The 12883-nt window shown below is 53.2% G+C and overlaps 6 protein-coding genes across 6 annotated transcripts; 3 read left to right on the top strand and 3 right to left on the bottom strand.

Moving 5' to 3' along the window:
• Positions 1–17: 17 nt before the first annotated feature.
• Positions 18–761, top strand: COCVIDRAFT_95725 (hypothetical protein; the record flags this gene model as incomplete). Its single annotated transcript, XM_014702475.1, has 1 exon — positions 18–761. One exon carries the CDS (start codon positions 18–20, stop codon positions 759–761), a length of 744 nt encoding a protein of 247 aa, XP_014557961.1.
• Positions 762–1012: 251 nt separating this feature from the next.
• Positions 1013–2316, bottom strand: COCVIDRAFT_95568 (hypothetical protein; the record flags this gene model as incomplete). The annotated part of the gene is made up of 4 exons (XM_014702474.1): positions 1013–1194; positions 1246–1633; positions 1699–1930; positions 2147–2316. 4 exons carry the CDS (start codon positions 2314–2316, stop codon positions 1013–1015), a joined length of 972 nt encoding a protein of 323 aa, XP_014557960.1.
• Positions 2317–2666: 350 nt separating this feature from the next.
• Positions 2667–3297, top strand: COCVIDRAFT_95819 (hypothetical protein; the record flags this gene model as incomplete). The annotated part of the gene is made up of 2 exons (XM_014702473.1): positions 2667–2975; positions 3031–3297. 2 exons carry the CDS (start codon positions 2667–2669, stop codon positions 3295–3297), a joined length of 576 nt encoding a protein of 191 aa, XP_014557959.1.
• An 840-nt stretch (positions 3298–4137) lies between these two features.
• COCVIDRAFT_95656 (glycoside hydrolase family 5 protein) lies at positions 4138–6580 on the top strand (the record flags this gene model as incomplete). Its single annotated transcript, XM_014702472.1, has 7 exons — positions 4138–4339; positions 4388–4413; positions 4470–4554; positions 4612–4737; positions 4793–4893; positions 4950–5402; positions 5489–6580. 7 exons carry the CDS (start codon positions 4138–4140, stop codon positions 6578–6580), a joined length of 2085 nt encoding a protein of 694 aa, XP_014557958.1.
• Positions 6581–7155: 575 nt separating this feature from the next.
• COCVIDRAFT_36576 (hypothetical protein) lies at positions 7156–8531 on the bottom strand (the record flags this gene model as incomplete). Its single annotated transcript, XM_014702471.1, has 2 exons — positions 7156–8441; positions 8501–8531. The coding sequence occupies 2 exons, from the start codon at positions 8529–8531 to the stop codon at positions 7156–7158; spliced, it is 1317 nt and encodes a 438-aa protein (XP_014557957.1).
• Positions 8532–9425: 894 nt separating this feature from the next.
• Positions 9426–12499, bottom strand: COCVIDRAFT_95840 (hypothetical protein; the record flags this gene model as incomplete). Its single annotated transcript, XM_014702470.1, has 2 exons — positions 9426–10073; positions 10127–12499. The coding sequence occupies 2 exons, from the start codon at positions 12497–12499 to the stop codon at positions 9426–9428; spliced, it is 3021 nt and encodes a 1006-aa protein (XP_014557956.1).
• Between the last annotated feature and the right edge of the window lie 384 nt (positions 12500–12883).

Below are 12883 nucleotides of genomic sequence, written 5' to 3'. Positions count from 1 at the left end.
CCACCACCACCATCACCATGTCCTCGCCCCTCCTTGTCGGCATATCGGGCCCCTCATCTTCCGGCAAGACAACGCTGTCCCGCCTACTGCGCGATGTATTCCCTCCCTCTAAACTCTTCATCCTGCATCTCGACGACTTTTACCTGACGGATGCTGAAATCCCCGTCAAGAATGGAATCCAAGATTGGGACTGCATCGAGTCACTCAATCTACCTGCGCTCAAGCAAGCCCTGAACCACATCAAAGACCAGGGCAAGAGTCCAGACTGGCTAGTCAGCCAAGAAGATCAGAACAGCGTTGGTGAGCATGGCGTGCCTGAATCTGAGATCCAGGCATTGCGCGAGCGAGTTGTCGGTTTACTTGAGGGCAAGCCAGAGTGGTGCGAAAAGCGGATATGCATTGTGGATGGCTTCCTACTCTTTTCCCAAGACATGAAAGACATACGCTCCACGTTTGACGTCCGTCTTTTTCTCCGCACCAGCTACGAGACTGCAAAGCGAAGGCGCGAGGCCAGGAGTGGATACGTGACGCTCGAAGGCTTCTGGCAAGACCCTCCAGGCTATGTCGACAAGATTGTGTGGCCCAACTATGTTCATGACCACAGTTTCTTGTTTGAAAACGGCGATGTTAACGGCCAGCTAGACAGAAAAGTCTGCACAGAGACTGACATTCATGGCATGCCCAAGGAAGCTGAGGAGAACATGGCCAAATGCCTGAGCTGGGCTGTGGGGATCTTGGAGGATGTAATCAAGAAATCTTAAGACGTAATGAGACACACCGAAAAGCAAAATCTTCGTTGAAACGTATATTAATATGCTAGAATCCGTGTAAAGAGAAGATATCGGTATCACCCGAATAATCTCGCCCCAGACCTTTCCAACTACAACGCCAGTGCGCCAACCAAACAGTATCCACGTCCATGCAGCAGATCATAGTACATTTGCGTCAGAGTGACTCAACAGGAAAACAGATTAGAGGCCCTTGGTCTCTTGCGGTCGAATCAGGCATCCTCCTACGTACTCGACTTGACCTTGTCAATGTAGGCTTGTCCTGGGCTCTCATAAGTGGGCACAAAGAACGTATTGATCTGGGCATCCTTGGACAGCCACGTTGTCATCTGGCTGAGTTCTTCGCGCAAGCGAGTAACTGCCTGGTGATCCATGTTGGTTTGAGCAATAAGCTCTGGCATTGTAACTAAGACACATGGTTAATAATCACATCATTCATGGTCTCGAGACGACTTACCCAGAAGGCGCAAAAGGTGCTCGCCACCGTAAATCTCGGCGAGCGTCTTTCCGGCAAGCTCATCAGTTGGCTGTTGAATGCGCGTCCAGATGTCGTAAAACTGCTCACGCTCAAAGCGGTACAACAGGAGACGCCCAACACTCTTGTTGAAGTACTCTTTCAGACCTGCAATCACCTCTTCAAGAATGTCGCGCTCGGTGCTGCTGCGAGCTCCAGTTTGAATGGCATATTTCTGATACTCATCAAGGATCACACCCGCTGGATGCGCTGAAGGCAGCTGCACCAGTTGCAGGTTTTTGGTGATGTTTTCCCAGTCATCAACCAAGAGACTTTTCAGCCTGTCGGGCATGTAAATCCTGACAGCCAGCTTGTTCTGGAATGTCTCTTCCTGGGGTTCAGTTAGCCGGTCGTCTCGAGGCAAAGAAGCCGCTTGGCTTCGCCGAGCCTTCATACCTTTTCGAGGTCGTTGTCGCGAACCCTTTTTTGACCACGAGGTGCAGCAGTGACAGAGCTTTGTCGTTCTTCACTGCCACGCACTGAGCCCTGCGCCTTCTTCTTAGCGGGCGCGGGCTGAGCTCTTGCGGCGCGTTGAGCGGCCAGCATCTCGTGTCTCAAGTTGTTAGCCAACTCCCGGTTCTCGGAGGTTAGCTTGCGCAGGCGGTCTTCGGGAACCCAGTCGTCCCAGCTGCAGAGTGTTAAAAGATCCGCTCAAAGATGACAACAGAGTGTGTATAAGCAGATTACATGTTTTTGAGATGATATAGGCCCGTCTCGGAAGCAGTGGTATCCTGGTTGCGAAAGGGGCCTGAAGTGCATGGGGGGACAAGGCAAACATGACCTAACAATCGGAGATACAGGAACGGCGAGTAGACGTGAAATGAGTAAGTTGAGATATACGTACGTGTTCTTCCAGCCCTTATAGTGCACTCTGTACTCGAAGCCATTCTTCTTCTCGTCGCCTTCGACGGGTCGGACTTCAAGGACCTTGGCCTCGTACAGCAGCTCGTGATGGAAACAAAACACTTTCTCGTCTTTCCTGAACGTCGCCTCTGGTGCAGCCGCTGGCGCCATGGTTGCGATGATATCTGGCGATTTTGATGTTGAAGTGTTTGGCAGTCAGAAGGGAAGGCGTAAAAGGTGCGCGAGATTCACCGACCACGTATCGCGTGCCCCTGTGAGTACCACTAGCCTTACGAAGATGACTACTGCGACAGCGTGAATCCCGATTTTGACCAAAATGAAGAACCAACCGACGAATCCGGCCACACAAAATCAGTTGACGTTTGCTACGATGTCGTCGCAGGCGATTCACGGGAGTCTTTTCTCGCACGGACCAGCACGCGTCGCGTTGTCAGGAGGACTCCTCTCCCAGCAGCCCACCAACGACACTGCCCTGTCACTGCACAGTCTCTATACCGACCATGCCCTCTCAAGAAGCCAAGATTCTGGGTGACTTTCTACTAACTCCGGCTCCTCTGCGCGACTTCATCACACTGCGCGAGTTCACCGACATATTCCCCCGTGCCCATCGTGCCAACCCGGCTGTCCAGGACATCTACCGAGAGCTCCAACGATTGCGCGATAAGGACATAGAGCTTGTCCGTCGGGACATTGCCGATGAGGTAAAGCGATCAAAACAGCTGAGGCGCGAGTATGCGCGCGAGAGGCGTCAAGTCGACGATGCAACTGTTGCAGGACTAGACCCCATCGCACTTCAGATGGAACAAGAGGTTTGTGTGCATCGGCCTTGCGACACCATCACCAGCTTGCTTACACGATACACAGCTATCCGGCGAGGGTCGCAAGAAACCACACACGCTACAGACGGTCCACTCCGACATTGAAGAGGCTTGCCAAAGTCTCGAGGCCCAGATTGCGGAGATAGAGCAACAGAATAGAGACGTCTTGCGCGAGGTGCAAGATGTGGTCGGCGCACTCAGCGACCTACGACACGGTCGCTTCCCTGCATCAACCAGTGGTGATAGTCTCGGAGAGGAAGTCACTGTAGCTCTTCGACAACTCGAGACTGTATGTGGGAAGCCAGTAGGATGAAGCCCGCCCGAGGTAGCCATTCCCGAGGCAACTTATCATGAACAGAGACCGTTGGTCTGGTTTCTTGTGAACAATTCACCGAGACAGGTTTTGCAGGTGCGATGCAGCCATTCTGCGTCTTTTCTCCACGCATGACCGCTAGACATAAGCTCAGATAGACATGTCTCCACAAGAGCCGGCTGCGGCGGGACTACAAGTCTTGCATAGATACCTACATATGGTCACAGACACAGAAGCGTCGTACCTGAAACGGGAATCTTACTTGTTCCCGGGCCTCGTATCATTTTGAATGCGGAGTACAGCGCCGGTTCGCCGAGCCTAAGTATCATACCCCGAAGCGGACCCCGCCTCTCAAGACTATTTGGGCAAAAGCAGGAACAAACTAACAGCTCCACATTATACAAGGCTATTCATAAGTGGCTCTCAATCGGCATTGCATGTTTTGATCGCTCTGGGTCACACGACCTTTCCATTCTCACTGCTATTTGTCTCTTTTAGGCGACTCGCCGGCTATTGCAGCCGCAATGTCAGTCGGATCGATGTTGAATTCTTTCACATGGTCTTCCTTACCTAGTCAATGTCATTCTCCCGTCGTCAAAGTTTACATCCCTGCCAACTTTAGCCTTGTGTGACGCGTGATTGGCTGCGCGAAGCAGCGCAATTAATCTACTTATATGAGCAACCTCAATATCGTAAACATTATACCTAGCGGCTACTGAAGACAGGTCCATGTACGGCATCGCCTATACGTGTCCACATGCTGCTAAAAGACTTATATGGTGTGAAGTAGGCAGCGTTCGAAAATTTGGTCACGGATCTGTTTCTGTTTCCCGAGCAAGAATGATCTTTTCAACTCTTCTCGTGACACTGGTGTCACTAGCGACATGGACGGAGCCAGTCTCCGCCAGCTTGAGAATCACGGCTGATCATCATTCTTTTGGTGGTGTAAATTATCCTCAGCTGCAATTCTTTGCACCGGAGCACAGAGACAATACTATTAAGGAAATCATCAAGAGCGGCGCAAGAGTCATACGGCTATTCAGTATGTGATTGTTTTCAAATTTTTTATCATATGCTAATTATTTCATAGTACGCCCAGATGATCTCCATCCAGATGTAAGAAAAGTGCTCAGGGACAAGAAAGAGGGCACTTGGTTGACAAATCTACATAGCCTGAGCCAGAACTGGGCTCTTTTGACAGGTCCTTGCTTGACCAATTCGACGACACGTTGGCGGCTATTCACCACCTTTCCAAGGGTACAATACACCGCACTATCTGAAATTGCCCTTCCATATGTTAACAGAAGCGTACAGGCCAGATGAAAGTCATTATTGCCCCGCACGACGCGCATGCACTTCGGGGATCTAACGATGTTCCCTGCGACGCATACTGCAAGGATCTCGGAGGATACTTTCTCGACTTCTACAGTTCAGATAAATGTATGTCGTCAATCTTTTGTCGTTCCATGGAGAGAATGTTAATTATGCTCGATAGACCGAGAACTATACAAAACTCGTCTCGAAGTCTTCTTCAAACACTACCCTTCCAAAAACTTCGACGGACGTCCATGGGGCACACTCTCCGAAGTCATTCTTGTGAGTATCTCCTTGAATCAAACTGTGAATCTTTGTGGGTTTCTAACCCTGTGCAGGGCGTCGACATCCAGAATCAACCTTTTAGCGGCATATTCCCCATTCCCGCTGGCGAGTCCTGGATCTGCGACATGGCCTCTCATTTGAAATTTACACTCGGTCTCGATGCATCTTCCATTGCCGTCATCAGCGGCGGCGTGTCAGGCGCCCAGAAGCCAGATGAGTGGCAGAACTTCCCCGACAGCGTGTTTGACTGCAAAGCCATCGACATTATCGGGATCCATGGATATTTCTCCAAGCAACATGATGCCACGGCAGGAACGCCATGGGCGAATATGTTTGTGCCTGGAAATACGCTAACAGGTCGCGCCAAGGGTAAGAAGAAGGGCGATGGAAAATTGCTGTTGGTCGAGGAATGGAGTTACGTGCACAATGATGATTTTGGACTGTTTTACAAGCAAGAAGCCTTGTTTGACCAGGGCAATGCATTGAACTATAGGGGAATACCTTGGGTACGTCACTTTTCCCAGAACCCTTTCAGCCCTACACCAGTAATGAGCAAAGGAATCGGGAAGATATACTGACAAAATAAAAACAGCTATACTCGCACCTCACAACCATCGAAGAGGGAAAGACCGCTCGAATCAATCCTATTCAACCCAGCTACACCAGCTGGACCGCTCTCAAACAGGTGTTGAAAGCTGCTCAAACCGCACGCTCAAACTTCAATTGGTCCACGTACCTCCCACCTCCCTTCTCCATCAAGCCCCTGACCGAAGACGAAAAAACCGCCCAAAAGCTGCGCTCAATGCTCACAAACTCAAACACGCAAGAATTCGCCATCCAGCGCCTCGGCCTCTCAAACATCACCTCAATCCCGCTGAACCCCTTCGTCCTCGAGCAATCCGACTGCACCTTCGGCTGCGAAGGCCACCTCTGCGACGCCCAAGACGGCTGTCTACCGCACCTCTTCTGCAAAAACAGCATCTGCACAAACGACTCGACGCAACCCGGCAAAATCGGCGACATGTGCACCTCCAAAACCCCCTGCCAACCGCATCTCCTCTGCTCCGCCGGAAAATGCCAGTCCTGCACCGCCCGCCCAACCATCCAACCCCCGGCTCAGAAACGCAAGAGAAGCATACCAAACGAACCCTTACCCCTCCCTTCACAACAAGAATACGAGGCCCAACACCGCGGCCCCATACTTTCACATGCTCTAACAGGCACATGCCACACCGACGCCCTCCCATCCCTATTCGCCTCCCTCCGCCCGCGCATCGCTCTCTCCTCCTCAAACCCCCCACCCCCCATCTGTCTCCCACCCTCCCACCACGCGGCCCCCTGCACATCCCCCTCGCACTGCTCCGCAGACGAATACTGCAACTGGGGCTCCTGCGCCGCATGTACCTCTGCCGACGCTTGTCTGGGATCCTCGTGCCGCAGCAATAACAAGTGCAAGACGGGTTACTGCAACGACCATGGTCGCTGCGATTATTCCTCGGCGAGGATTAAGAAGAATTTGGGACCCGGAGGCGCCAAGATGGGGAAGGGGAAGAGGGTACCCGGTGTGCCGAGGGGGCATGAGAGTGGGCCGGCGAGGGTGAGGGATGAGGCGATGCGGATTGTGATTCCTGAGGAAGGGGTTATGAATACGGCGGCTGCGGCGGCGGCAATGGGTAAGGCATAGATCCGTTTCTTCTTCTTCTTCTTCTTCTTTTTTTAACCTTTCTGGAGTTGGGTGTTTGGGGTTTTGACCAAAGCAGAAATGAAAGATGAACAAGATATCTCGTGGTGTATGTTAAGGGAACCATTGCAATCAAACATTATAGAACCTTTTTTCTTCGTTTCCTGCTCTTCAAAGATATTCAACAGGTAGAAATGGGTTTTCTATGTATGCAGATGTAATCTGCTTTTCCAACATACAAAGCAATATAAAAATAAAAAGGGAGAAGGGGGTATCGCAGTCTCCATAAAACTCCTGATTCATACCGAGTGAATCCTTCATCTCTGTGGATTGCGCAAAATGCATCCAGTGAGATTTGTTTTTCTTTCGCCTTTCCTGTGCCCATGACCTTAAAAAGACATGTTTTTCATCTAATAACCGGTACCCAAAAAGCCAGGTTTTCCTTTCCCTCATAGTCAATCACCGCGGAGCACTCGTGGCATCGATAGTCATCAATGCAACAGGCATCACCCAACTGAACTCATATGCTCATGTCGGTTGCAGGCGAGGTAGAACTTTTTTTTTGCTTTCATCTCTCATCACCCTGTCACTTTCCGATATGCAATGTTGTCCTCGATCAACTTTTCCAAAAATGTTGCTGCTTCGACCAAGATCTGACTCTTACTCAGCCCACCACCGCGAACTGCAGGCACAACTTCATGCAAGTCCTTGTAGCCTTGCTTGATTAAATCGCGGCGCTTCTGTTCAGAAAGAATATGGTTGTTTCGTTTTTGCTCTTCGGTCAAATTTTCGCGATGTGTCTTTTGGGTACTTGTTGCAGCCCGCTTCTTCTTACTCTCATCTGCAAGCGACGTCTTGCGAGCTTTTCCATTGCGCGCAGCCTTTCTCGGGGTTTCCTTTCCAGGATGCGCCATGGACTTCTTCCGCTTTTTTGCTGGTCGGTCGTCATGCTCTTCCTGAGATGCGGAGTCGTCAGACTGCTCGTCGTCGTCATCGTCACGTGATGCACCGGCAACGGCTGATGATGAGTCTTGATATGCAGCCGAGGTAGTGCGTACGGTATCAATGCCTGCCACTGCTCGTAAAATATGCTGGTGGGTCTCTTCTACATCATTAATGGAATGCCTTGCCGTGCTGTGCTCGGCCGAGCGGCCGTTTGCGCCCGAGTACCCGGATGGACTATTGAATGAATTGTCTGTGCCAAAAGTATAAGACCTCTTTAAGTCGATCTTCTGCAACGGCGGACCAAAGTCTGGTTGGGTGTGCTGCGGGGCCTTGTTTGTCCACTGCGGCGGGAACTGGGGGTCTAGGGCATGTCCACCGTGATTTGGCAACAGCGAGGGCATGCGCTGGTTCATGAGGCCGTGTGGTTGGACACTCATTGGCAGATGAGCGTGATTCAGGCCGGGCGCGATGTTTGTCATGAAATTGGTGGCCGCAGCCGGCTGCTCAGGAAAGCTGTGCAGACGGCCGTTTGTATACGAGGGCTGGGCGTGGTTGAAGAGGGTGGCAGCTGCCTGGAGCTCATCCTGGGTGTTTGCCAGGAAGCTGCCGTGGAGCGAGGATGAGGAAGCGTGGTGGGGTTCTTGTTGGAAGGTGGTCTGTAGACGGGCCTGGTCGGGTATGGTGCTGGTGACACGGTGGACGGTGGGCGGGGCGATGAAGTCCTCCCAGTTGTTGTAGTCGTGGGCGGTGGACTTGTCGTTGAGGGCGGGGGGTATGTGCTGGGGGTCGAGCAGGTCGAAAGGGTTGGTGGAGGAGAAGAAGTTGTCGAGCTGCTGGTTTTCCATGTCGCTGAGCAGCGAGGGGCCATTGTTGTCATAGTGAGGGGCCGCGTTGTCGAAGAAGTCGTCGGAGAAGGTGTCTGGAACGGGCTTGTCAGTGCTAGAAGTGGCGGTGATGGAGGGAGCTGGGGTAGCATACAGCCAAATGGCGGCGGGTCCTTGTCGTTCATGGCGGGACGAGGGAGGCCTGTGGCCGTAGAACCCGCGAGTCCCGCGAACGACTGGTGCGACAGTGCCGCCAGGTTGGAGGGCGGGCAGAAGGACGGAACGGAGGGTTGAGAGTGGAGAGTGGTGAGGACGAGGAACGAGGAACGAGGGTCGAGGGACGAGGGCGAATGGCCGGGGGCGGAGACAAGATTAGCGCATTCGGCGGGCCAGTCCAGCGGCGGTGGTGGTGCGAGGCTCTGCGATTGAGGCTATCGGGGCGTTGTTGGGAAGTGTTTGGCGCGGTATGACGTGAAGAAGTAGGGCGGATCGCAATGGCAGTGGCTTCTGTTGTGGCTTTGACGGCGACTGCTGGCGGCGCCGCGTCGGGGTCAAGTTTTTGGGATATCTACGGGACGGGGCATATCCAGCAGCTTGCTCAACAGGCGAGAGCGAGGCGGGGGGCGTGGCAGGCGGGGGTGCTTGGGCGCAGAGGGCAGTGGTGAAGGTCGTAAGTCGGGCGGATGCGCGCATGAGAAGTTCCATGTTCACATGCCAGCCAGCCAGACAGACTACGGCGGCCGCCCAGGCCCAAGAGACACAGACGCACGCACACACACACACACACTCACGCACACACTACCGCCCACCTGGCCTGCCCGTTGCAGCCTAGTCGCCGAACCACTCGCTTATTCCTGCCCGCCTGCCCCCGATCTGCCAAGCTTCCCGAGCCGGCTCCGGGCCCCGCCGACCTTCATTCACTCTTCCACTCGTGCTCCTCGCACCACCGCTCCCGTCTCCAGCCCGCCCGCCCGGCCAGGGAGCCCCCAGTGCCAATCTGGGGAAACAAACAGGCTCTATGCTGCATGCCAGTCCATTGCTCTACACGACATAATATGACATGTTCCCGTCCCGTCCCTTCACAGCACGCTCCTCCTCTTCGACAGCTTCTGGTACTGCCGCCGTGTCCTCGTCAGCCCGTCTTCCATCTCATAGTTGGACGGAATGCTGCCCCGTCTCAGCGTGTTAACTGCCGGCCGGAAACTCTCCACGCCACTAACTGACCCCAGCTTGGCTGGCCTCTGTTCTATTCTGAGCCCTAGCCCGCGTTTCACCGTTTCTGTCACTGACGCCATGAAACCGCTGACTCCTCTGCCCATGCCCTGACCAGCTGCTCGTGTGTGCACATGCCCATCTTCACATCCGCCCATCAGAGGTGCTTTCTCGCCTGGCTCCATGTACAGATGGCTGCCCTCGTGGTTGACGAACCAGTTGACCCCGTACTGCTTGCCCTGAGGCCCGCCGCCACACGACCCGGCGAGCACATGTGAAGGTGGCGAATTGACTGCCAGTGCAAACAAGTTGGGCGGCTCAGAAAAGTCCGTCACGAGACCGCGGTGCAGGGTGAAGTAGATGAGAACAAAAATATTCATCAGAAAAACCAGCGCGAGAATAATGATCCAAGCTTTGGAGGCTCCGGGCATGCCACCCGATGCGTACTGTTGAGCCTTGAGCGACGCATTAAAGTATTGCGTCTGGTATTCATCCAGCGCGGGATGTGTGTAATCCTGTGACGATCGTCAGATATCTTGTGTCTCATTACATATCAAAACTCACGTACCCATGTAGTCACAAACGGCGTATCCACCATGCTCAACAGTAGCGTACAACTCGACAGCACCGCTAGCGCCTCCGCCATACTCGGCAGCGCACGACTTAGTTCGACTTTAAGATTGTCTGCATCAGCATTATCCGGCTTGAGAATGAACTGCGTCAGCAGCCTCGACGTGCTCGCATTTGCATCCATGAGTCCTGTGCCTAGCGAAAGGCTATTCGCCCAGTCCGTCCCGACATCGCGCCAATTAGCCACGCCAAACGTGTTCTTACTCGGTGTTTCTCCTGTTTCTCGAAACGCCATCTTGTCCTTTGGGTCTTCGCACAGTACTTCCATGCTCCCGCCCGATCCCGTTACGTTGTGGCGTGTGCTGCACCCAGGCATAATCGACACTTGAAGCTTGCATACAGAGTAGATGCCCGTCCCGTCTCTACCCATGTCGTCTGGTCCGCCTTGCCCAAGCAGGTAAATCGCCGGCCGGCCCCATGCATTGCTCGTATGATTGAGTATTGTGTTGAAGGGAATTGGGTACCTCCCAAACACTGGCGGCCAATTTAGCGTTTTCGTATCATTGCCGTCCCATCCAAACAGCTCATCGACCACCGTCTTGTTCTGCGTACTTGCTCTATCTCTGATGCCTGGCGTAGTGACCCATGTTGTGATGTTGACAGTATCATCGTTTGGCCATTCGCTGTACACAAGTGGTTCCAGCTCCGTTTTGTTCAAATTAACACACAAAACATTAATCACGGGCGACGGCACTGCCGCCCGTAGCGAATACGTCCCTTCCGAATTAAGTTCTGCCGGCTGCAGTATCCCGTTGCGCTCATCTCGTGCCGCTGCAAATACTCCAGCATGCGGCATCGCCATTGTGATGTTGTTAATCACGCGACCATACTTCTTCGACACTTCTGTTGTATTAATGATATTGATCCACTGGCCCGTCACTGTCGTATTCTCATACAAGAGCCCGAATCCCTGTGGCCTCAGCCGCAAATCTGAACTCCCATTTCCGTTTCGAGCAGCAACATCCCAGTCGGACAGGTAGCGCTGAAAGTTATGGTAGCCCTGGCCCGCATGTTCCAGCTGCACGCACGTTTCGCCCTGGTGCTCCTTATCCGTGCGAATAGGCGTCTCGCACATTTGCTTGAGGTAATTGATATTAGCAAAGTCGCTCTTGACACGGCCAGCCAACACGAGACCGTTATCCCAGTTTCCATCTCGCAACATTGGTTGCACTAATGATGCGGCAGCAGAAGAATACAGCGTAGCTAATGTAGCGCTTAGTAAACTCAGTATCCCCAGAAAGGATAGGCCAGCGTATTTGGCAGACTCCCACGATGTGATCAGTGTGCCTGGCTGGACTACCCATCGCCACATACTGAGCTCCGAGAGTGTGACGCCACGGCCGTGGTCTTTCATGAATGCTCGTCGACTGAGCACCTGCCCGAGAAACGTGACAAAAGCCGTGACAAACGACAGCTCGATCAACTTTGCCATGACGGTCGTGATCAAAATGGCATCAGACGGAGTGATGGGTCCGTGACTCGTTATGCGCCGTCCATAGTGCGGAGCGCGGATTGCAAGCGCCAAAAAGATACCAGAAAAGACGCAAGAAAAGAGACAGATCATGAAGATCGACAAGTTCAGCCACGTGAACTTTGGATGATAAAAGTCCTTTGTCGTCGGACACTCGTGCACAGGGCGGAAATCATTCTCGTACGCCGACTTAATCGAGGGCGCACCACCGCCTCTCAATCTTTGCGCATCTGACGACTGAATGTAGTTCTCGTAGTCGTTCACGCTCGTGCTACTATTCTGCTTCACGTTCTTCAAGATTCCATGCCGGAATTCCTCGTACGAGCCTACGGGACTCGCTCTCCCGACCTCAGGACTGAACCTTTCTCGGCGGAGATCTGGCGTCGATTCTGCTGAGCTCCTTGGGAAATGTCCAAAATAAGGGTCTGTAGCGCTGAGGGGAGATAGCGGACCTGGGCTCTTTGCTGGCGGGCTTTTGGGTCCAGGGCCAGCGGCTCGACGGGGGAAAGGCTGGATACTGACGCGCCTGGCAGCCTGAGGTACAGCGCTGGTTGCAGTGGTAGCAATTCCTAGCCCGGTGTCTTTCCCCCCTTGCTGGAAACTTTGCGCGATGTCGCCTTCGTCTTCTTCATCCTCTTCTTGCACGATACTCGGCGTGTTGCGACTCACAGCCGTCGAGTCGCTCTGGTAGCGAGCGTAGCCTGGCCGTGTAGGCGAAATACCAGTGAATCCGAGGCCAGGAGGGTTACTGGAGAAGCCTAGAGACGGTAGTGCGGGGGTGTTATCAGAACTCTCAGAGAGATCTGGCGTCTCTTGAATAAGTGGTCGACGGTCAGCCATCCTATGCAAGCGTATATATCCCTACGCCTCGTTTCTTTGCTGATTCTCCTTTTGCGAGCTTTTCAGCCTGGTCTTACAGCCGCAAAAGCGGCAGCGCGCATTAGCAGGTGGCTTGCGTCGAGTTCGTATGTTTTGGTAGATAGACAAAGTCCCTGCTAGAACCAAGGGCTGGATATGTGTGGCTTAACAGGCGATAGTAGGGGGTGACAAGTACTGTTTCACAGCCATACACTAGAAGGAAACAAAGGGATGGTTTCAGGTTAAAGATGTAGAATCAGCAATGGAGAGAAACGAGGTATGTAGCGTTCAGCCGCTTCCCGGCTGAGAGGCTAGGGCTGGCGGGGGATTACCGCAAGACTACTAGCAATTATTGTTCCGCCGCCA

Source organism: Bipolaris victoriae (genome assembly GCF_000527765.1).
Source record: "Bipolaris victoriae FI3 unplaced genomic scaffold scaffold_30, whole genome shotgun sequence".
NCBI classification, from domain to species: domain Eukaryota; kingdom Fungi; phylum Ascomycota; class Dothideomycetes; order Pleosporales; family Pleosporaceae; genus Bipolaris; species Bipolaris victoriae.
The sequence above is the reverse complement of the archived record's forward strand: the minus strand, read 5'-3'. Positions and strand labels throughout refer to the sequence as shown.